This window comes from Chionomys nivalis, chromosome 1, assembly GCF_950005125.1.
Source record: "Chionomys nivalis chromosome 1, mChiNiv1.1, whole genome shotgun sequence".
In the NCBI taxonomy this organism is placed as follows: Eukaryota; Metazoa; Chordata; class Mammalia; order Rodentia; family Cricetidae; genus Chionomys; species Chionomys nivalis.
In genome coordinates, this window is record NC_080086.1 from 127988942 (window position 1) to 128012652 (window position 23711).

At 44.1% G+C, this 23711-nt stretch overlaps 1 protein-coding gene across 3 annotated transcripts in view; it reads right to left on the reverse strand.

Moving 5' to 3' along the window:
• Crim1 (cysteine rich transmembrane BMP regulator 1) overlaps positions 1-23711 on the reverse strand; it is a 178656-nt gene that overhangs the window by 40885 nt on the left and 114060 nt on the right. For all 3 annotated transcript variants that reach the window (XM_057775644.1, XM_057775638.1, XM_057775630.1), the window contains 2 exons: positions 21445-21642; positions 1889-2017 (listed from right to left, as the gene is read on the reverse strand). In XM_057775644.1, the coding sequence (XP_057631627.1) occupies positions 1889-2017; positions 21445-21642 (327 nt within the window). The remainder of the gene's footprint in view (positions 1-1888; positions 2018-21444; positions 21643-23711) is intronic.

Consider the following 23711-nt stretch of genomic DNA (forward strand, 5'->3'; position numbering starts at 1 on the left):
AGCCCACAGAGAAGTTGCTTATTATAGAATCATTGTCTGTGTTTGGGAGAGATCAGAGATGATAGGGAAAGATTTCAGAAAATAGGCCAAATGTCACTCAAAAAAGGCAAAGGATTCCAAAGTACTCGAAAGTAAGTTTAGGAAGAACAATGGTTGCCTACCAGCTTTGGTTTATTTCGAAAATAAGAGTTGTCAGTGAAGGAATCTTGTGGGTGCAATGAGCCCTGAATTCAGACAGGACTGCAAGAATGTGTGCCAAGACCTTGTGGGGCCGGAGCTGACATGTGCCATTTGAGGACTGGAGACAATGTTCAGTGTCACAACACAGGAAGTTCTTTGATACTATTGGGTTCTGTCCTTGTTTCTCGGCAGTTTAATTTATCTTAATTCAGCAATTTATGTAAGGACATGTAAGTTGTACTTATTTACCATAAGCTGGGAGGCATAGGGCATAAGATCACACTATCAAGATTAAAAAAACAATTTCATCTACTTGGAAAATGGCTTGAAACTATTAGCATAATTTGTTATATTTGGCCCTACGTTAACAGAATTCAAAAACTGTAACATCTTAACATAGAACAGATAAGCACCTAACAGCAGCTGACCTAAAAACACTTAGGGGCACTCGCTGCCTATAAGCTCACTAGCAACCCACAACGTGCAAGCAAAGCGCTGATGGAAACACACGCAAGAAACAGCACTCAATTCAGACTAAATTCTGATTGTTTCTGTTTGTTTCTCAGGCACATTTTAGATAAAGACAATGCCAGCCTGTGTGTCAGAAGGTAGAAAAGACCAAGCTCTAGAAAGCATGCCTCATAGGTGACGGAGAAGGGGACTCTGGATGCGGATTCTGGTTGAGGAATTAAGAGAATTCAAAACAGTTCTAACACGGTGTGGGATGTATTTTCCCCTGTGGGAGAAATGTATTATATTCTGTCTAGTTTCAGAGATCATGGCTCTGGGGTCAACAATACGAACAAGCTCTTACGTTCTTAAGCTCTCTCTCTATGCGTGTGTGTCGGCCTGTCTATTTTAAGATATGGTCTCTCAGGGAACCTACCACTCATTTTGTCTAGCCTGACTGATCAGCAAGCTCCACGGATCCTCTTGCCTGTCTGTCTGTCTGTATGTCACAACCCGGGGTTACAGGTGCATGCCACCACACCCAACTTTTACCAAACTCTGGCCCTCATGTTTCCGCAGCAAGTACTCTCTCACTGAGCCATCTCCCCAGGTCCCGAGTGAAGCATCATTTTGTTTTGTTTTGTTTTTTGTTTTTTTTTTGTTTTGTTTTTTTTTTTTTGTTTTTTTTTTTGTGTGTTTTTCGAGACAGGGTTTCTCTGTGGTTTTGGAGCCTGTCCTGGAACTAGCTCTTGTAGACCAGGCTGGTCTCGAACTCACAGAGATCCGCCTGCCTCTGCCTCCCAAGTGCTGGGATTAAAGGCGTGCGCCACCACCGCCCGGCTGTTTTGTTTTGTTTTAAAAGGATTAGGGCTGCCATGTACAGAAAGGGAAAAATACTGTGTTCTTAGTCACTTGATGACCATGGCAGGGGTGTTCTAGGTTGCCCACGTAAGGCTAAGGCGATGAGGCTGCACTCCAGAGCCACTCAGGGTTGCAAAGGCTTCTCCAACACCAGCTGCAAGGAGCTATCAAGCCCCACATGAAAACGAACACAGTGAAATCCAGACGGGAACTATATGGCAGAGCAGGGCATTCCCTAAGTGACTGCAAAACTGTTTATGCTAAGCTTATCACCACCCCCTTTCTTTGAGGCTGTCAAGGCGAATTCTGAACAGGAGTGAAAAAGATATTCAATCATATAATATGCTTTGACAAGATCCTATTAGGCCTCCGGGGGAAAACCCATCTGTCTACTTACTGTTTTTGCACTGACAGGTTCGACAGCCATTGTGATCCAGTTTGAAACCGTAAGTGCAGTCCTTCTCCTTCAGAGTGCAGTTTGATAATTCCCCACACGCAGGTGGATCAATCGTGATGTAGGTTGGTTCTAATGACATGAAAAGAAGAAAAAAGAATCAATGAAACATGTTATTACCTCGTAGATAGCATTCAATCTCCGAAATCCCACACTACAGTAAGTACAAAAATCCCATCAATAGTTCTCCTCAAATCTGAAACTTTTTACAATACTGTACTGTCATTAACTCATGAAACGGTATTTTTATTCAGAGTCTTTGATAATGCGAATATTTCACTTTTATTTTTCCTAGTGGGTGGGAAAAGCAGGACGCTACAGATGTGAGGCGAGCACTCTACCGTAGAGCTGCCTGTGGAGTGACTTCCCTGTCGCTCCACTGACCTGTATTTCAGCAGCCTGTGCCCTTTTTTGCTTCCCGCAAACAACATTTTCTGGCAGGTCATCACTATAGAAACCAGACAAGTGAAGTTAAAATAGGCTACTTAAATGTACCCATTATTCTATTTCTTCCTGATTTTTTTTCTGAGTTCACGTATTGTAAGTGTATGCTGGAAATCAACGTTGGTTATCTTGTCTTCCTTGATCATTCACTACTTCATTTTTTTTGAGTTCTCTCATTGAACTTGGAGCTCACTGATGCCACTAAACTTGATGGTCAATGAGCTACAGAGATCGCTTGCCCAGAATCTGTCTTTCGTCTCTGTCTTCCCAGAGCTGGAGTTATAGATGCACACTTCCCCTGGCCTTTTTCTTTTCTTTATTTCATCTTTTAGTGGGTGCTGGCAATTACACTCAGGTCCTTATGTTTGTATGGCAAGCATGCTACCAACCAGCAAGCCATCTCCCTAGCTCCATGTGTAATTTTTAGAATGATCAAGACATAACCGTCAATTGTCAATTCCTCCCCACTCCGCAGTACCTCTCTTTTATGTTAGCATTTTTAAAAAATTAATAGACCAGCTATGTTTTGGAGAATAATATCCGAGTTTCTTCTGTGACTCTATCATTTATGACATGATATAAATGGATATCAGTGGCTAAGGGCTTATGCCCTGGAACCAGAGCCTTGTGAGAGAGTCAAAGTGAGACGCAACCAATGAGCAGCTTCCATTCTGGAGGAATCTACCATGGCGGGTGGGGGGCGGGCACTTCCCCTCTTCTGCCATTCTAAGAAGGAAGAGCTACTCTGGACACGAAGTGCATCCTCTGGCATAAGATAGATATTTGTTTCTGTATTGTATATGTACTGCTTACAAGTACAGCGAAGCGTCACCACCCTCAGCTGGGATGGCTGTTACTGCTATCCTCTTGTAACACACGAGAAAACTGAGGACTTTGCTTTGTTTATGGTCACTGCAGGATCAGGTGGTAGACCTATAATTCACATCTGGGCTTTAGAGGCTCTCTTGACATCAGTGCAGTACACAGCATCACTGATGGTACCTGCTCTGTGGTACACTGGGAAGAGACGTTTATGGGATGCTATGGGCAGTAGGAACAGCACTGCCAAAGGAAACAGAGACACTGCTGTACTTACACATCATCTCTTCAACCCAAAGATGCCTGAACTTCAAAGCAAGGCTTTTCTCATGACATCTTTGTCAAATGGCCAAGTACAGAATGTCTCTACCTACATTTTTGTAGACGGAAAATGTGAGATGCAGAGCATAAGTGGCTTATCTAGGTTTACATAGCAACCCAGTAGCAGGCTGGGAATAGAAGGCGCAGCGGTTCCTAGCCTGCCTTTCAACACGCTATACATCCGTCCACACTGTTTTTTCAAGTCTCCTCTCCCACTACTAAGGAAGACAGACCAAAATATGTGTGACCGCTGCTACAATCAGGGGTTCTGATTTTTTTATTTGCCTCCTAAGATGGGACAGTGATTCAACTCTTTGGATGTAGGAAACAACATTGACCTGTTCACAAGATGTTCCTACCAGCATTCTCTCCTGGTGAAAGAGGCCAGGATGAGGGATCATGCTTTTTCCACTTCTACTGTAACGTGGTTTATTAAATGGATCTTCCTCAGAGTTTTATACAAACTTCCCACTGGCATTAAAGTTCTCTTTTCCTTCAATGACTAAAGTCTTTCTGGTAGGCAACTGTAAACACCAAAGAGTACAATTTAAGCAAGTTTTAAGACATACTGATTTAGATGCAGGGATACCTCTGTCCCGCATTCTCTTAAAATTTATGATGAACATCTCTAGTTTCCAAACTTCTTAAAGTCACCACTCTTGTTTGTCCTCCCCAAATAATGGTTCTGTTCCAGCCCACAACCACAAGACTGCCAAAGTTATCTCAAAATTATTCTAACTGTGTAAGTGTAAAACAGAAAAGAAAACATGTATCCGCTCTAAGTAAACCACATTAAAGATTACCCCAGCGAGGAAGGAGTGTTATATTCTAGAGAGTTAAAAGACCAACGAGTGGGGGCAGACTCTGAACTCCACAGATGCTGCTTCAGCAGACAGCTAGCGGCGAAAGAAATGTCTTGTGCATATTTACACTAGATCCTGTATTCTTTCCTGACATTTGAGATGTGAACTCCAAGAGAAGCTTTTACTTTCAGGGGATATATTATGGGAAATATATTTGGGAAGAGCAGTGTCACTGAAGAACATCTAACAGTCCCAGGAAGGGACAGGGTTTTACTTGCACTGAGTTCTAGGGGTGTGGTAAGAGAACATGGTTTCCAAGTCCACAAAGACAATCTTCCACCTCCAAAGGTACTGCTCCTCAATAGTGACGCATAAGTTAGCGTCTGGTGCATATTATATGATCAGTGGACAAGATCAGGAGTCTGACCTGAGGCGAGGAAGTGAAAGAAGAATACAGACCAGGATGTATGATGATCTGAACACAACTGACTTGAGGACCCTATGTTTCATTCAGATGCCTTAAGCAGCTGGGTGTTTCCCAGATGTGCTGCACACCAGCTGGGAGGGTCCCAGATGTGGTGCTCACCACCTTTCTCCAGAGCAGGGGATTGTTCAATGTGTTCACCTACAGCGTCCAGCACAACAACCTTTTGTTCAGCTGGACAAATGAAACTTAAATGGACAGAAAGGTTGCTGAGAACGTACAGAGTCTAAAATGTCCATTTAAAACGGTTTAGGTAGAGTAAGCCGCTCCAGACAAATGCCTTGAAGACCTCAGACAACGTGGTCAAATGTAAGAGGTAAAATATTATTTTATGCTTCTAAAATTCACATTTACATTCTTCCTTTTCCTTGTATTAGATGGAAAATACTGGCAAGTATACACACTGCAAAGTCAACAGTTAATATGAAAAAACAGAGAAACTCAATAAATCGTTTATATTTTGAAAACTGTCAGTTTACTCTGGAGTGACTCAATTTCCGCTCAGTAGATTAAGCTGAACCCAACAATACTTACTGTGATATAGTAACCCTTGACACTTAATTTTTATGAGCCACCTTAATATCTGGCACCTCATTTTATTACCTTTTCCAAATAAGTATATCGTTTCTATCCAAACACAAACGGGAGTGAAGTTTAGAAGCTTTTTGGGTGGTAATCTGTGTCTTGTGTCTTTGCTGTTGTCTCTCTATGTTCCAGGAATAACTGCTGAATTTTAATAGACACACGGGCAGGCGACCAGCTGTCTTCCACTCTTTTATCTGGAGTCACAGAATATTGCGTTCCAGCACACCCTGAACATTAGCGTGCTCAGTTCCTTGCATGTGAGCATATACAATAATTCCATTTCTATGAAATCCTTAGAACAAAAACATCCAACCATGAACGGGACACACACAAAAAAAACCCTGCTATCATCAACCAGAGTCTGCCTTCCACCCAACATATTAATATGTAATCTCAGAACTGTCCTGTTACTATGCCTTTCTCTTCTTTTGTCTTTTGATTAAGGAAGTATGGTTAAGAAAGTTGAAGTCCAAGTCTTTATTCTGAATAATGAACTCTGAAGCGAGGCATTTCAGAGCACGCTGAACTAGGTTAATCTAGCTAAGTTCTTAGTATAAAAGAAGTGATTTTGAAGAGTATCGAACTCTAACTGTGTGCAGAGAACGTATTAGTGAAATATGTGAAACATGCAATTTTGCTTGGCTCAGAGTCACAATATCCTGGAGTTTGTGTGCTCGAAATGGTTATTATTCCATCCTTTCCACTAGTGGTCACCGCAGCCCTTTGTATATGGAAATTATCTACTGGACCTTGGCCTGGTACAGGGAATTCTCATTTACACTCTACAGTCTGTGCTCCTGGATGACGGGAGAGTATGATATTGAAATGATGTATCAGATAGTCCAAGGCTTCAAGAAGGGTAATGGTAGTCCTCTGCCCTTGGCAAGTTTAGATAACAGAGCTGGGCTGAACAGAGGTCCAGGTAACACTTCTGGAGCTTTCCTTGTATATGATGTCTACTGACATCGGATGGGTAGGAGATGGTTAGGTGTCTTTTGTCTCCTCTGTGAGAATAGGAAAATGCTTGCATGAGGCAGGTTTTGGCAAGGGGTAATCCAACGAACTGGTGCTTACAGGATCATCCTGAAAGTCCATCTCATCTCGTATAGGACCAGCTGAGGAAGAAGGCTGGAAAGAGCAGGAAGTCACTGCCTCTGTCTACAACTATTTCTAAAGGGAACCCTGGAACAGCTTCTTTGTGGAGAAGAATTCTAGAAATGGTTTCTGAGCCTAGAAGCAACAAAGAACAAAAAGTGGGTGTTTGTCATGTCTACATCCAATTTCTGTTTCCTACACTGCCTCTGGGTGGGAACCATCTCTCTCCTCAACCTGATGTTTTTTCCTCGGTGACTTTTTAAAAGACTTCCTGAGCACCCTAAACTGTTGGGGAGAAACAGTTTTAGACTGTGTCAGGGGTGCAAATATTCAGTTACTAATTTTTGTCTCAGCTGAGTCTGAGAGGCTGGAAGTCTGGGAGGAAGTTTTTCATATTAGGCAAACAGATAAATCAATGTATATGGTAATTTTGCTTTTTTATAATTATTTAAGACTTTGAGATTTCATAGCCTACGGTGGTTCACAAATTTAGAAAAAATATTTTCAGAAAAATATTAATATATTTTTGGAATTAGCCCCAGATGCCGTGTGTCTGCAAACTACCACCCATACTTTTATCATCTTCTAGGAACTTTATCTACCCAGTTGAAAAATTAAGACATTGTGATTATGTTGAATTTGGTCAAAATACAAAGTTTAAGCATCATTCAAACTCTAAGGCCACAGCAATACAACATAAAATAAATGACTTGATCAGTTAGGTTTTATAATATGTTAAGTTACTCTAATCACAGCCAGGTGTGGTACCACACACCTTTAGCCCCAGCACTTAGGAGGCAGAGGCAGGCAGATCTTTGTTAGTGCAAGGCCAATCTGGCCACCAGAGTGAGTTCCAGGACAGCCAGATCTTCACAGAGAAACTCTGTCTTGGAAACAACAACAACAAAAATCTCTTTACTTGCTCGTTTTTTTTTTTCTTTTTTCATGGAGAATTCTTTAAATCAGAAGCTAGAGAAGGTCAAAGGAAGAGCTCCAATGCATCCCTGAAAGATGCTAATTTAAATCTTTGCAACAGTCATGCACACCATACAGTTTCATGACTCTGGAAGAAGAGTAAGACAGAAAAAGTATGCATTCTGACGTTCTGACCCCCTTCCATGTTGGGATGTGTGCTAATCATCACATTAATCTATTTCTAAGACACCCAGTAAAATTTCCCAGGTATGTTAGCACAACGAGAATGTTAACGGCTGGTTTTGTCTTATCTTTTACTCTACTGAGCCTGCAGTTTTGAATGGACCTGCAAGGGTCTTCTCATTACCTCGATGACTGGGAGCTGGTTCTGTCTTACAAATAACATGAATTATCTCCACTGAGACATGAGCGAGGCACTCTTCCTGATTAGCAGCGCAGGCATGGGTGGATGAAGATGTTGTAATTACAGCCGCAGATGGCACACAGAGCCTGCCCTCTAGGGTGACTGTAGCATTGCCTCTGTCGGGGATAATTAATCGGTTCTAGATTTGGAGGGTCTAATGAAGAGCTGCCTTGTGTAGCTAAGCTCCGGGAAAGCAGCAAGGTTGGACCCTCCCCCCCCCAGCTAACAGCAGCTGTCCAGCAAGGACCTTGACTCCTGGGACTCCCTGTTCGCACCCACCCATATACTAAGAAATGATTTTTCTGGAAAAACCTAACTATAGGCAAATTCCTAGGAAAAGAACTTTTTAAGGGCAGTCTTACATTCTCTTAGCAGTGCAAGAAATTTCAAGCCGGAGCAGTAAGATAAATGAACTTCATCTCTGCCTCTCGTTTCTCAGAGTCCTTCTCCTTTTGGGCTTCAATTATGCTTTGCATGTTTTACATAGCTTTTCTCAGTAAATTCCCAGTCCTGCTTATTTGATTATGAGAGACGAAAATGAACAATTATGCTCTTTCCAGACTTAGTTCAGGCACTCTCTTCCTTAAGCTATGTTTTTCTTTTGGCTGGGGCTGCTTAAGCCACACGGATAGCCAATGAATGGGGAGATTCCAAAGCTCCTCTCGCTTTATATGGCAGGCCAGTGGCTAAATCTATCAGCTTCCTCCAGCACCGCCTCCTCCGGGTTAGAGGTAGCCCAGCTGGGGCTATAAAACTGGAGATTAAGTTGGCCAAGACACAACTGGAGGACAGCTTATCTGACTCACTGCATCTTCATGTGCCCCTCTGTTGCCATAGTTGCTCTACAGATGTGACCCCTCTCTAGCCACAGTGCCACTCAAATAAATCACCAAGTTGTCAACATAACCCCAGGCTGGGAAGAGACGCAGAGTGAAGTTAAAATTTTCCCAAATGAAGATAGAGAGGAAGCTCTATTAATGTAGAGAACAACATGAAAGGGGTTGGGGAGGCCAGGGTACAGAAATTCCCTAATCTGGAAGTGGGAGTTTCCATGGAATATTTTTGTGTACTTAAGAAAGTCTCATTAAGTCATGGAAAAAAAATTGGTATTTGGAGTTTTCAAATTCCTCCAGCCACTCCACACCGAGTGATCCCTTTCCCCTTTGTATATATTTCTCATAACAACACCTACGTCCTTGTGGTTTCTGTGGCACTTATCTGAGAGCACTTTCTCTGTTTTATTTTAAAATGAATAGTGTGAAATGTTCCCAAGATCTGTATTATTTTGTGGTCAGATAGAGAAACAACGATCTATTTATTTTAGACCCGCATTAACTTTGTATGTTTTTTCAAAAGAATCTTGGACATTGGACATATTTTTCTTCCTTTACCAACCTCATATTTAATAGGGAAAGACAGTAGTATGATTATAAGATTATTATTAAGTGATCACAAAAGAGAATTAAAAAGAAATTTCTACACAGAGTGGGGAAACCATTTCCATTAACTTGGTTGAAATAACTCAAAAACGTATCTCTGGGTTCCAAGAATAATCTAGACCTTTTACATTAGTCTGATAGCCTTCCCACTGCTCATTTTCAAAGAAAACGTATCCTGGCACCTTTTAACTGACAATATGCTACATGGCATATAATATGTGTGTGCACACTGTAATAGAGACATTACATACATGCAACTGGGTGAATCAGTCAGATTTTGATCATTTCAATCCATCTGTTGGGAAATGGCTGAGGGCTGGGGAAGAAGTGGGGGATCTCACTTAGGAACGATGCCTCACTCACAGTTTGTAACTTCAGCCCTCAACATGTCGTCTGGATTACATCTGAAATTAATGGTAGGACAGGGAGGACAGACAACATCTACAGACCTCAAGTAAGGCCTTACTCCCTGACAAAGAAGGACGTGCATCTGATATTGTTCCTGGTCATTTTAAGGCCTTACTCCCTAACAAAGAAGGATGTGCATCTGATACTGTCCCTGGTCATCTTAGTCTCTTTTGGCCTTTTCGAAGCAACGGCAGTTAAGTCTCTCAGGATGTTGATCTCTTGAACATGATCAGTACTTAGTAAGTGAGAACCACTGAGGCAGCGAGGAGGGTCTGAGGGCCACTGTGAATTCAGCACACTTTTCATATTGAAAACTCATGGAAACGGAAACTGCTCACATCATGCGCTACTCAGGAAGGGCGCCTGGGCTCCTGACAAGTTCATCTCTACCTATGGCTGCACAATGCACAGAGTGTACAGAGCCCTGCTAACGGGCCCGTGCCCACATTCTTAACACGAGGTTGGAACCCAGTTCCGACCCAGTTGTTCTGGGGCTGCCCCTTTTCCTGGTGTTGCCCAGCAGTAAACTGGTATGAGAATATTCCTGACAGAAACTCATGCTGCACCGGAGGAAGTATGGGTGTCTTTGCCGACCACTCAGCACACTTGTGATCTGATCGACAATAGACAACTGGGATTCAGGGGAAGAAAAAGAAGAGTTAAGACCAGATGGCAAGTGTTCTGAAGTTTGGATGAGGAGACGGAGAGAGCTAGGGGAAGCAGGCAGGCTTCCAGGCCGAGAGTTATTCACGGGGAGGAGAACAGAAGAAGGAAGCAACCACCAAACAAGCAGAAGCAACAAACAGTCAGTATTCCTGACAGTTTAGTCAGCCAGGTCAGAATTCTAGGCAGAGGCTCCGGAAAAAAAGTGGAGATCAAAAGCCAAGCCAGAGGTCAGAGCAACACTTGCTGGGCCTCAACAGGGACAATGCAGCCAGGGACTAGGACAGCTTTTGATTCTTAGCATGGCTGTCAGGGGCTTTGCCATTCACCGTCTCATTCCCTCACATTCCCACACTCTCTTTGACAGTGTGAGTCTAGAGGGAAACAGTGCCAAACTTGAGATTTGGGGGCAGGAGCCCATAGTTTGAGTCCTTGTGCCAGCCATTATTAGCTCTCACTATGTGACATGGACCTCTTGGGCTTCTGTAAGATGGGAGCAGTCATTCTCCCCGTCTCACGATGTTTCTGCAAGGGTACAGAGTGGGACAGCACACAGGAGTCAAGCCATGTGTTACACCAGCAACACGTGTTGCTGTAATGTTTTAACGACTGCAGCAGGGGCAACGCTGCTTGACCTGGTCACAGATAAATTAATTAATGAGACAGACCTCAGAAGGGCAGCTGGTAAGTGGCATGACAGCTGTTTCCACAATCTCAACCCTGCCCATTGTAACTTAAGCATCACTTTGTATCTCTACCAATAACAAGAAAAGTGTCCGGGATGCGGCTGGCTCTGTGATGTCTTTTGATATGGTCTGGTAAGCTTTGGACCATGTTAGTGACCAGCCACTGGCGCCTTTCACCTTTGCTGAGTGGCAGACTGAGGTCATTGTTCCCCAGTCTGACTACATCCATGGTGTCTCCAAGAGAAGAGAAATCTCTTAGTCGGCAGCTCATCGGGTGAGCTGAAACAATGTGATATGCCTGGCTGGCCCTGGTCTTCCTCTCATGTTGTGGGCATTAACAGATCTGTAGGGACAAGGCCAAACCCATCTTAGTGCCATTTAAGCCATTTCAGGATCTTTGTGAATAGTTCAGTAATTCTCAAGTGAAAAGAAGACGTGGGAAACCTGGCTTTAAAAAACTGTCTTTTGGATCTCGGTTTCAGTAAGGCCAGTGATCTCAAACTTATATCAGTGGGAGAGGACGTCCAACTGGTGGCTTTAAGACTAAGTATCAGAGCATTTCACCCAAAGAATAATGGTTTCACTCCTGGTTCCACGGCTGTGGAGCCCCTACCCTGATTAAAGGAAGCTGGAATTTATCCAGCTATATGGAATCTTTGAAAAACCTACCATTTCAGATACGACGATGATTTCATGGTTTTGAGGAGATTTGAGTTGGTTGATCCCACTGAACATGCAAAGCCCAAGGTCATCTTAAACTGACAGCTTCACTAACAGAGTCTCTAAACTGTTGAAAAAGTGAGTTGTTATGCAAAACAACAGGTATCCAACAAGGACAAAAGATCTCCAGCCTTTCTACTACCTGTCCTGCTGCACGGTCCAGGATCAGGTCCACAGGGGACACCGAAACACAAACACTCACAAACAGAATTCATAGGATGCTACAATTGAGTCAACATAGATTCCAAGTATAGCAGAGGTGAATATATGTTTTTACGAATCCAGGTACAGGCGAGCTGGAGAGAAGGCTCGGCAGTGAAGAGCATGTATTGCTCTTGCAGAGGACCTAGGTTCAATTCCCAACACCCACATTTTGGCTCACATCTGTCTGTCTGTAGCAGTAGTTCTAGGGGATCCAAAGGCATGCACAGAGTAGACACGCACACATGTAGGCAAAACATCATACACACGACAAAAAGGAGGTTAAGTCCTTAGAAAGAATCTATGTGCACCTTAAACAGAGAAGGAGTCACAGCCACAAATGAGGTCAGCTCTCAGAACACACTTTGTGAGCACTGGTGTTAGGTAAGGAGGTGCTTTATGAATAACTCTTGAATGTGCTCCAACAGACAATGGGGAAAACAGACCCCAAGTACTACAAGACTATCACGAGTTCACACAGACCAAGGATTTTCTTAGATTATTTAATATTGGTACACAACAGGATCAGAAGTCCTTTTGACAAATCTTATTTCTGACAGGTACTTAACATAAACTATAGCGTCAAAGGGTTCGGATGCCCAATGAGGGCTCTGTTTCAAATCACCTGCTGACTCCAGCAATCTCTCAGATGCAAAAGTAAAATCAAAGAGCAAATCACTATTTGGCCAAAGTGTGTAAGATCAACTCAAACTAAAACAAACAAACAAATAAACAAACCAACAACAATAACAAAACCTCACTCAACTTGAATCAACCTACAAGTCCAGCCCCTAGACCTGGAGTACATGGGAACGTCTGAGTGGCTGGTGTAGGTTGATGCTGTTCTCAGCATCTTGGCAGCCACTGAACCACATCCACAAACAGAAAAATACCTTCTTAGGAAACAGCCCTTTCCCTTCCGCCTGCCCCTGTCACTGTACAACTGTGCCACAACAGACATTCGATAGACATTTTATTTATTACCCAGATAAAGCACACACTATATTCTACTAAAGCCATGGAGATGTCTCTTGGGGATCCTGTTTCTCAACCAGAGCCCCCAGGATGATGTGAAATAATTTTGTTCTTGGAAGGTACACTGAAGAATGTTTCTGGAAACAGCTTAAAACAGGATAGTCATAAATGGAAGTAGAGGCTTAAATTATTAAAAACTAAGTTATATTGATCACTGTTTCAAAGAAACTATTTCAAAGGTTCTTTCTATAGGCAAATTATCTTGGTCAAATTTGCTTGAAATCATGTCAAAGGAAACATCTGCACCCATTTTAGCCCATGCCCTTAAGCCTCACAGTAGGTGAACTGGTATGCTTTTAAATGAAAAGTCAGGAGTTGTACTTACAAATAAGCACTACTGGTGAAAGGTAGCCCCTTCCCATGGCTAGATGCTTGCACTGAAATGCTGCTCAGGCTAACAGGTCTATTTGGAACTTGTCTTCAGTTAGTTCCCGAGCAAACGGCTGTGTCACAGAGATTGAGTTCCTTTATTTCACTGTCACTTTTCACTTTTTCTGAACAGTTTTACCAAGCTAGGTCATCTGTGTGTCTCCCCTTATTCCGACACGAGTGATACAAGTCTTTCAGAAAGTCTAATAAACCTTCAGAGGCAGGAGTATACAAAGCGGAGGGCAGTCCACAGGATGTGCAAGCATGCAAGTAAGTCTCAAAAGAGAGGCGTCAAAAAATATTCCTGGAGGGGCTGGAGAGATGGCTCAGTGGTTAAGAGCACTGCCTGCTCTTCCAGAGGTCCTGAGTTCAAGTCCCAGCAACCACATGGTGGCTCACAACCATCTGTAGTGAGATCTGGTACCCTCTTCTGGCCTGCATACAGAATACCAAGAATACTGTATACATAATAAATAAATAAATCATTTAAAAAATATTCCTGAAATAAGCGTACACGTTGCTTGCATAATTATTTCGAAAGCAGGAACACTTGACCATGGAAGTGCTGTAAGGCTCAAAAGTAATTTCCTTAGGTAACCAGGCCTTGCAGGACTGATGGCAATGAGTAACCATGACCCCAGGAAAAGTGCCACTAGGTACATTCAATAGAGACAAGCCAGGGACAGTCCTTTTCTGCCAGCTGAATTATACAGCAGTGGCAGATGAAGTGAGGATTCTAAAAGTGAGAAGGTCGTACGACACCATTGTCAGTAAAGCACAATGTCGCCGACGCTGGAACTGTGGCTAGTTAAAATACCAAACCCTCCTTTGCTGACAAAGGCTCAAAGGGAACCAGTTCTCTCACTGCCGAGCTGTGCTGTGAAAGCGATGGAATCTTGCTGTCAGTCTCCGAGCCCTTTCTGCAGGGCATGCCTGCTAAAAACCTTCATTAACTTCTGTTTGGTTGCCTAAGAGTTGTCTCTTCTCCAAAAAAAGTCTAATGCAGTCTCAAAAGAGATTGTGTTTATTTAAGCTTGCTGGAAAAACATTCCTATCATTTCGAGAATGACTAAATATTTTTCATTCACATAGTTCGCATTCCAGACTATGTTTTCCTGCTTCTGTTGATTACATGAAAATTAGCAGGCCAGATCTGATCTATTAGATGCAATTATTATCTTCCTGAGAAAACCACGAGGCTCCTTAGCAGTAATACCCTTTATAGTATGGGAGGTGGACAGCAGGGACAGAGCCCATTGCTCCGTGCTGCTTCAGCCAGGACACAGTCAGTGGTCACAACGGCTAGAGCTGGGAACTCAGAGGCAGAGCCTGAGCATCAACTCCCAAGCATTTTAAATGATTTAGGCACTGGGCAATTTAGGAGTTTACGGACCACCGTCATTTGTAGTTGTAAGTTTTGATGACCCTGGTGGTGCCCCTCACATCAGGTACAAAGGAAAAGGCACACAGGTAGAAAGGCAGCAGCCTTGGTTCTGAGCAAGGACAGATAAGCATTTCTTCCCAGCTAAGTGACTTCTGCACATGCTGGTTCCCACCTGCTTCGCTACTATGACATGTGGGAAACAACTAGAAAGAGCCATTCATGGGGTGGATGTGCATAATGTTTCTGTGTATAATTTTGAAAACCATTACAGTCATACTTAGTCAGATAGGGGGTGCTTTTACATCCATTTCATCTATATTTGAATACTATTTTAGATATCTCAAGGTATTTTAAACTATCAGAGAAAAACCAAAAGTGCCCCCCCCCCCCAAAAAAAATTATGCCTGATATGTTCTGGCACTTAGGTCCAAGACCTAGGGTAATACACGGTCATGTGGCAGCCAACATATGACCTTATTTGGACAAGCAGAAAATAGACTGTGCTATATTTTAATTTCCATTTATGGAATATATTTCCAGGACATTCAGAGTTAAAAGATGAAGCAGCATGCCTAACAGTCCTGAGGCTATTATGAGTATTTTATTATTCTTGGCATGGATGGCACCAAAGCAGTACCCCCCATAACTGAGTTCTGATCCCTGTGACTCTGTGGCATCTCGGACTCCACTGCTCTTCTGGGGGGGTGGTCAGCCAAACTCTCCCTGACTCCCCACTACTGGAGCAGTAGCTTAATCATGCGAGATACGGGGCAGTAAGGAACACTGTGGGCAAGGCGGGGCTGGAAACATTTTTGTCTTGTTTCAAGGAATTCCCACCCAGATATGTGCCTGGTACAGAATTTTCTGGCAGGTCAGTTGAAATCTCACTCGAAGGGCAGTTTGACTCAAACCATATCATCAACATTCATGAGAATGAATTATACTACTCCTAAAAACAGTGAAGACTGATGTTAAGAAGACAGTGATCTGACAGCTCACAGATTTCCAAGCGAGTCAGGAGAGCACCGTGTGAGATTTCTGATGCTGAGGTGAAGTGGCTGGCTAACCCCATACAGGTAAAGACATGCCTAATGTCTGATCCTCTCGCTGTCCCAGTCAGAACCAGGAACCCCTAAGTAAGCCAGACATCCAAGAAAGCCAGGTGGTGGGGGAAAGCAGTTGAATTTCTGGTTCAATCACACTCCATCTTAAATCTAGAGAATTAGTGTGCGTGTGTGTGTGTGTTGGGGGGGACAACCCACACAGCGAATTTCTTATTCCCCTGCTATAAGAGTTTATTTAAGTCCGGGATAACAGAATTTTACCTGCCTGACGCCCCGCAGAATGACCCTAACAGCTCCACAAACAGCACTGCTTTAACTTACTACAGGAAAAGTCAGAACATATAACCATGCTGAAACAGAATAATGAGATAGCCCCTCATGTGCTCGGCTTGGGAAACCTGCAAATAACTTTGACTTCCTGGTCTAAGACAAAATTGGAGTTTGCTTTGGTTTCAGAGAAACATAAATACTGGAGACAGTGAATTCACCCAATCCAAGCACCAAGCTCACTCACTGGCAACTGGAACATGGCTCTGCAGGCCACCGTTAGCAGTGTGACCTAAGCTTTTAGTTCTTGGGAAGAGTTGTACTCAGGAGTTGGCTCCAGAATCTTCAAGGTCGTCAAACCATCAGCTCTTCTCCATAGGAAGTTCTGCACGAGCCAGGGGAACATTTGGGTCACAGTGGTCACCTGGGTGGGTCAACCACCACTCAAAATGAGACCTCAGATAAGGGCTGGGAGTAAAGCTTCGAGTCGCCCTGCAGTTCTTATCTCCTGTACTGGGTGTCACCACTAAGTGGGTTCCACACCTGATACCTGATAGGCCACTTATCATTTTCTTATTTAGTAAGCATATCATACATCTTAGCAGCCGGTTTCCTTCTTGGCCTTATTTTACCTTCAGCTGGAAAAGTTTTTGCAGTGAAAAAGAAGTTTCATTCTGTCCTTAGGTTCTGCATGGCGTTAACAATCAGCCCGGCAGTTTACATACCTGCGTACATGATAATGCTGTGGAGAATATTAAAAACACCTGATTGTGGCATAAAGTGCCATTCTTTTTGTGTAAAGAAGTGAGTAATCACACAGTAGGGCATCTCCACATGCACACAGTGTGCCCTGAAAGCAGAACGTATTAAACAGGGCAGTTGGCATTGGTCTGGGTCCAGGGAAACCTCAATAAAGTTTTGAAATTCCAGTCTTTAGGAGCTGAACTAGGAAAGAACCAACTTCAGGTTACACACCAGTTATAGGAGGCCTAAGGGGCTACCTCTGTGATGGAGCCAGGAGCAGGGTGCAACTCCCAGTAAGCAAAGGGGAGCTGGTGGGTCCACACAACCTGGAGATACAGGTTCATTGGTGTCAAATGTAGGTGACACTCTGCTCTCTGACCTCAACACAAGCATCCCAAAGTTGTTCTTTCTTCAACTGGTCATGGGTCCAGACAGTGATTGAGGCTCTGGCTAAGGTGGCCTTTTCTCATCAGGCCATTTCTCAGAAAAGGAGCCTCAGAGTCTAGGGAAGTACTGGGCTTGCTACTCCATTCTTACTATCCTTCCTTCCTGCCTCTGCTCACTGCTTAATTATTTGAAAAGTTTTTAGGAACTACTTACATGTAGTCATCATCAATAATTCAAAAGAACACAGGGAATTCCTTGCCCTCCAGAATGTTAATATACGATCTGAGGAAATGTGGGTGCAAAGTCCAGAGTCTGGGCTTTCAGGACACAGTGTTGCTATGCGCCTGCTATATAGCCCAAAGCACTGATAGAACCTCTGCGCTGTGAGCTCTGTGACAATCCAGTGTCCGCGCTAAGGATCCTGCAAGGTCAGATGAGCTGATGCCCTCACTGTACCCGGCCCTCACATGATAAGTGAGCAAGTGATGTTAGTTGTTAGAGACTGCAAGTAAAATGACACTTATTCTGTTGTCCTTTCCACTTTAAATTACACACACACACACACACACACATATATGGGCAGGTCTTTCACATACATACTTGAATTGCAAACCTCATATTTATTCCATGCATGTCTCCTTTAGCTCTCTTTGAAAGAAATTCAAACTAACAAGACTATCTGGACATGGTGGCGCACATCTTTAATCCCAGCCCTCCGGAGGCAGAGGCAGGTGGATCTCTGTGAGTTTGAGGTCAGCCTGGTCTACAAGAGTGAGTTTCAGGACAGCTAGGGCTACATAGAGAAACCCTGTCTCAAAAAAACCAAACAACCAAACCAAAGCAAAGCAAATGAGTCTGGTGAATAGGAGGCGATGTAGAGAAAGGCAGTAAAGCAGAACAGGTGGACACAGTCTGTTCCAGCCCACAGACTGAAATGACTTAGGCTTATCTGAACGCCCGACCTGGGTGTTGACAAAAGCTCAGTAAGACTTCATTATGAGAGTACGTAAGGGACAACTTAAAAAGCACCTAAGTACTTCTCAATCAAGATATCTGTCAATGACAGCCTTGTCTTCAAGGGTTCCCAGTTCACATTCCGGTCCTCTGGGAGTAGCCAGTCATATCATGCTGTCCCTTGGAAGGTAGGCATCTTTACTCACAATGACAGCCCCAAGGTTCTCTCTCTCTGGAGGTCCTAACAGGCTATATTTGGTGATTTGTAAGTTATTTTGAAAACATCCCAAACTGCAATGCCTGTGTGGGGATAGTGCTTCTAATTTCACATTCTGAGCACCTGAGACGAAGCTAAAAAGCAAGGGTCAGCACTCATATTGCAAGGGTGTGTGCAGGAGTTTCCTACGGGTCTGAGCTGCACACACGCGCGGAGTTCTGTCTGTCTGTAAATGATCTTGGCTGATGGCTCATTTATTACTCAGCAATACCTTGGGATTTATTTTTCTTATTTCATACGATTCTGTTGCTATTCTGAAATCACTCGAAATTATACTTAACAATACTACGGACCGGCTACTGAGAAAAATGTTTTCAAATGGTTCCATAAATTTTCTTGGACCCTATACAATAAGACCCTCTTAGTTTGATGTTTTAGAAATATTTAGTAATGCTTATTATTTATCAGTAACTTACCCGTATTAGTCTCTGAATTCTGATTGTGTGTGGAAATAAAAAGTCACGCTGCCTTTATTACACCCGACAGTGACAGTCACTGGAGGATAATACTGTCCTAGACCAAACTCGCTATTCGGCTCCGGTGAAAAACGGAAGAAAAAATCCTAGCCAAATGAGTTCTCTGAGGACTAAGAAATGTACTCTTCTGAAAGATTTGAGGAAGACAGACAGAGATGAAGAAGGGACCAGCATTAGCTGTGAGGGGAACCAGAAAAATTCAGTGTCATCAAGGCCGAGAGGGCCTCTGTGCCGGGAGGCTGGAAAGGTACCTTCTCCCAAGTTCTGTGAACTGAGGTAGAGGGTCAGTGGGTGATCTCAATCCGAATGATACCCTGTCACACCACCCCAGTCTCTCCCTGACAAGAAGTCAAAAGCCAGTAATGAAGATTCATAAAGGAAGGGGGACACTGGGCACAAAACCATCAGGAAAAGCAAAATAAAAATACAGCTCAGCTATGCCATTCAGTGACAACATAAGTAAATCTCTCTGAGCCTCCATTTCCTCATCTCTAAAATGGGACAACAAGGCCTTGCGCACAGTGCACATTACAAAAGATTCACAGAGTAGGGGGCAGATGTCAAGCTCGTACCTCACAAGACAGACACGCTTCTCTCTGCCCTGGTTAACTGAAAACTAGGCCTAAGTGTGCTCTGTGAACTGTCCCTTCATTACCTGTGTCTTTGCCGGGCTGCAGGAGGTTCTCCATTAAGCATTGGTATTAATGGCTCACTCACGATGTAACTCTTTTCTTAAGCTGTCAAGAATTAGGTCACAACTCTGGGCAGATGACACAGAACCCAAACACGAAGTGACCCATCTAACCGGGGCCACCCAGGCACCTACCTCAACGGCACACATACTCTGGTGGCTTTGTTTGCTCACCTTTGTTGGAAAGTATTCCCCCCACCCCCCACCCCAGCTCAGTAACAATCTCTAAAAGTTTCATTTTGAACTTAGGCAGCAATACTTGAGGTTAAAAGGCTGGTTTTAATGAGCTATGCATTTATGACTTTTTTTTCTTGCTTACTTTATCATTCGCACATTGGGACTTAAATTAATTTTCCAGGTCAACAACGGGCTGTCCATAATTCTTAAGGTCAGGCACTGCCACTTTCCCCCCATCAGCAAGGCAGTCTTGCCAAGCCCACTGAGGAAGCACAGCCTTCTGTGCGTCCCTCTTGCAGCTCCACAATGCTGACATTAGGGATGGAAAGGAGTCTGTGAGGGGCGGGGAGTGCCACGAAATCTGTCATCTGGAAGCTATGACGTCTTGGAGGGGGGTAGCTGTACTCTATGTAGAGTAACGATGAGGGGACCGGTGATGTCAACAGTACAAGAGTCCTCCTCCAGCTTCCATTTCTTTTACGTGGTTTTCAAGGTCTTAAGTAAGTCTAATCCTTGTGAGGCTAGCTAATACCACAGACCATTCGCCAAACTGAAGTCTTAATGTACTACAATTCAGAGGGTAGCAAAGGATTTCTTGATATTACATGTCATAGGCCGAGGGGAAAACCAATTACTATGATTCTGCTAAGTGAACATGGCAATCAAATAACTTCTAATGACATAATGCTGTACCCATAGATCAGTGCATCACTCGACCCTCGTCAGAGAAGCTTCTTCTTGCAGTAGATAGCAATTAACACACACAACTGGTCCATAAAAAAAGAAAAAAAATCTTCATACTAAAAAAGACCTTAATTAGATCATCTTCTGGGAGAAAGCCTGCCCGCTTCTTATTACATGCTTTACAAACTCTACAGGTACCCATCTTTAATATAGATTTTGGGCTACGTTTGTTGTCCATTTCACTAAGTAAAATGCTTCTTAAGTATGGATCCCCTGTTGGCTCTGTCAGCGTAAAAAACATTCGGTCACCTCACGTCTATGAAGACTGACATGAGTGAGTTAAGATGTACGCAAAGTATCTTCTCAGGGCACAGGAAATGAACTGCACAGCAGCTGCCTCAGAGAAGGGAGCTAAGGGGCCTCAGCTGCTCTCTCCAGAGCAGGAAAAGACACAGTCAATGTGGGGAACCAGGTCATAAGGCAAAGAATTAGAGGAACCGGAAGCCACAGTCATCTCAGCCTTGGCCGTCGAGGGAGCAGGATACGCAGAATGAGGCATTAGCCAGTGTGAATTGCCTTTGAGAGTTCTGGGCTTTTCTTCTGGCCGTCAGCATTCTTGGGCTATGAAGTATCACAAGCTGAACATGCTGTGCCTGAGCTATGGCTCTGACTTCTGGTTTTATTTCCTTGCCTTGACCTCTGGGTGGTAAGTAGGCTCACGGAGCACTCATTCAGAATGTATGCATCCTTGTACCGTGTAATATGTTCAGACAAGCACACGTGCAATGCTATGCTCATTTTAAATTTGCAACACTTCCCCCTAATGACGAATTTGGGTTGTATAATAAATTTGTCTGCAACTGGTAACAGTACGAAGCAGACATTACGCCCGAGGAAATAAAAAGGAAAACAAGTTCGTACTGGCAGAAGCTCCCTCGATGGGATGTGCTGTGCCAGACACTCATTAGAATCGCAAGGTTTACCTTCGCACACGGGGCAACACTCCCCAGGCACTTTCACGGGGTGCATGCAGCTCTGTCCACAGGCCGTGGCCACGCAGTGAGGTTCTCCATTGATGCACTGGCAGAAGGTGCAGTCATCTTCCCGCCACCGGTCCCCGTGGGCGCGGATCTGGCCATTGGCGTAGCAGCCAGCGGGGTTGTTATAGGGATAGATGGGATCTACAGCAAAACATGAGTTCAGAATGAGACTGAGCCACCCAAACCTGACCTCTGTGTGCATCTGGAGACAGTTTCCACCAGGCTCCATCCCTCAATGCTGTTTCACTGTGATCAATGGAAACTGGGGGCTAACAGGAATTGGTCCCTGGGATTGCATCCAGAGGCAGCAGTCATAATGGACTGGTATCTTCCCATCCTGATACTGTTGTGGGGAGCAATGGGACCTAGAAGCAGGTATGCATGTTGTCTCACTCCTAAGATGGGCAAGACGCAGGGATAGAGACAAGCTCTGGACTGACGTTCTGAGAGAGCCCTCTGAGCTGCTGAACTTACTATGTTTTATACCTCGATTTCTCCACCTGGAAAGAAGAGCGCTGTCCACTGAACTCAAAGTGATAACTGTTACTTCTGGAACTAACTGAGCTGACTGTGATGGGGGTTCACAGGCTGCTGAGGACACTGGGAAGGAGCACAGCAGGTCCCCAATGTGGTCTTCTGCATGGCAGGGCTCATGTGGATGTCCCAGGGGGTCACGGATAGCACCTTGGCAGGGGTCACCGATGGCACCCTGGCAGGGGTCACCGATGGCACCCTGGCAGGGGTCACCGATGGCACCCTGGCAGGGATCATTGATGGCACTCTGGCAGGGGTCACCGATGGCACCCTGGCAGGGGTCACCGATGGCACCCTAAAGGAGGGCTGAATTTACATCATTTTCCTTGCCACAATGTGGGCAACTGAGTAACAGACGAGTCTGAAAGGCAGAATTAGACAAGACCACCAGAAAAGAAATATTCTGAAAGAATTGACAAGAACATAAATAATGAATGCAAAAATAGCCCCAAGCAGCTCCATAAGGAGAACCATCGATAAATTATTCCATTTCCTTTACTAAAAATACATAAAAACTGGCATCAACTAATGAGAGAGCCCCAGTTAAGTTTAGAGGCTAGTGCTTCTACTAATGGGGCAGAGGACATTTACACAAAAGTTAGATGGAAATGGGCTACAGACCTCAGGTACTTAGGGCTTTCTCAAGCCCTTTATAAAAAGTATTACAATGCATACTGTCTTCCGCACTGAGCTTGGGTCTGGACTCTGGGAAGTGAGAGCTGCATGCAGGCAGCTCCCTGGGACTATTCACACAGGTGCTCACCTGCTTTACAACACCAGCCGTGGGGCAGTTTCTGACTCTACTGCGAACTAGAGAACAATCAATTGGGAAAGTTAAGAGTTTGAGGTGATTTTCTTTTTTAAAAACCTCGGTGACACATAAAAAGTGTTGTGCCTTGGCTAAAATATTTTCCAAGGAAGGAAAGGGCTCATTGTTATGAATAACTGCTCAGGGTTAGGAACAGAGTTGCCCCACATCAGACTTCCCAGGTCTTCAAAGCCATAGCATAAAGAAAGCACAACCAGCCAAAGGATTTTAAGTAAAAAAGCATAGAACTCAACAGGCCACTGTGCCCGGGGACTTGGGGAGCAGGGACAGGTAGACTTTGGGCTAAAGGTTTGTGACCCAGTCAGGACAATAAGGTTCATGCGACCACCACGCAGGGTACTATGTGTCAGATGATGCCATAGGCTCTTTCAGGCCCTGGATCATTGCTCTTGGCTCCTTTGCAAACTCAGGAGATGGATGGTTTTTCTGAACTTCAGCTTTCCGATCCTTAAGGGGCTGGGGTTTAGAGGATGAGAATTGGGGTGCCATTCTGAAATTTCACTACTTATGACAACCAGAAACGGGAGGAGTCTGCAGGAAGAACATGCAAACACTACTGCTTGAACAAGAGAGGGATACAGAATCCACAGGCCCCTAAAAATCACACCTCACACATGCCTGGTCCCGAAGCTGCTGCCGCCACCTCGCCAATCTGCAACCTGACAGGAGAAATGGCAGTAGGGTCCAGATTCCGAGCTGACTGGCCGAGAATGATGGTGACAGGCCTTACAAACTCTAGCTGAGCAATCCAAGGACGGCAGATGACAGATTCTAACGCTACAGTGTGGACAAGCTGGGACTAACTACGCCACCACTACAGTTCCAGGGTGGGAACTGGAAGCAACCC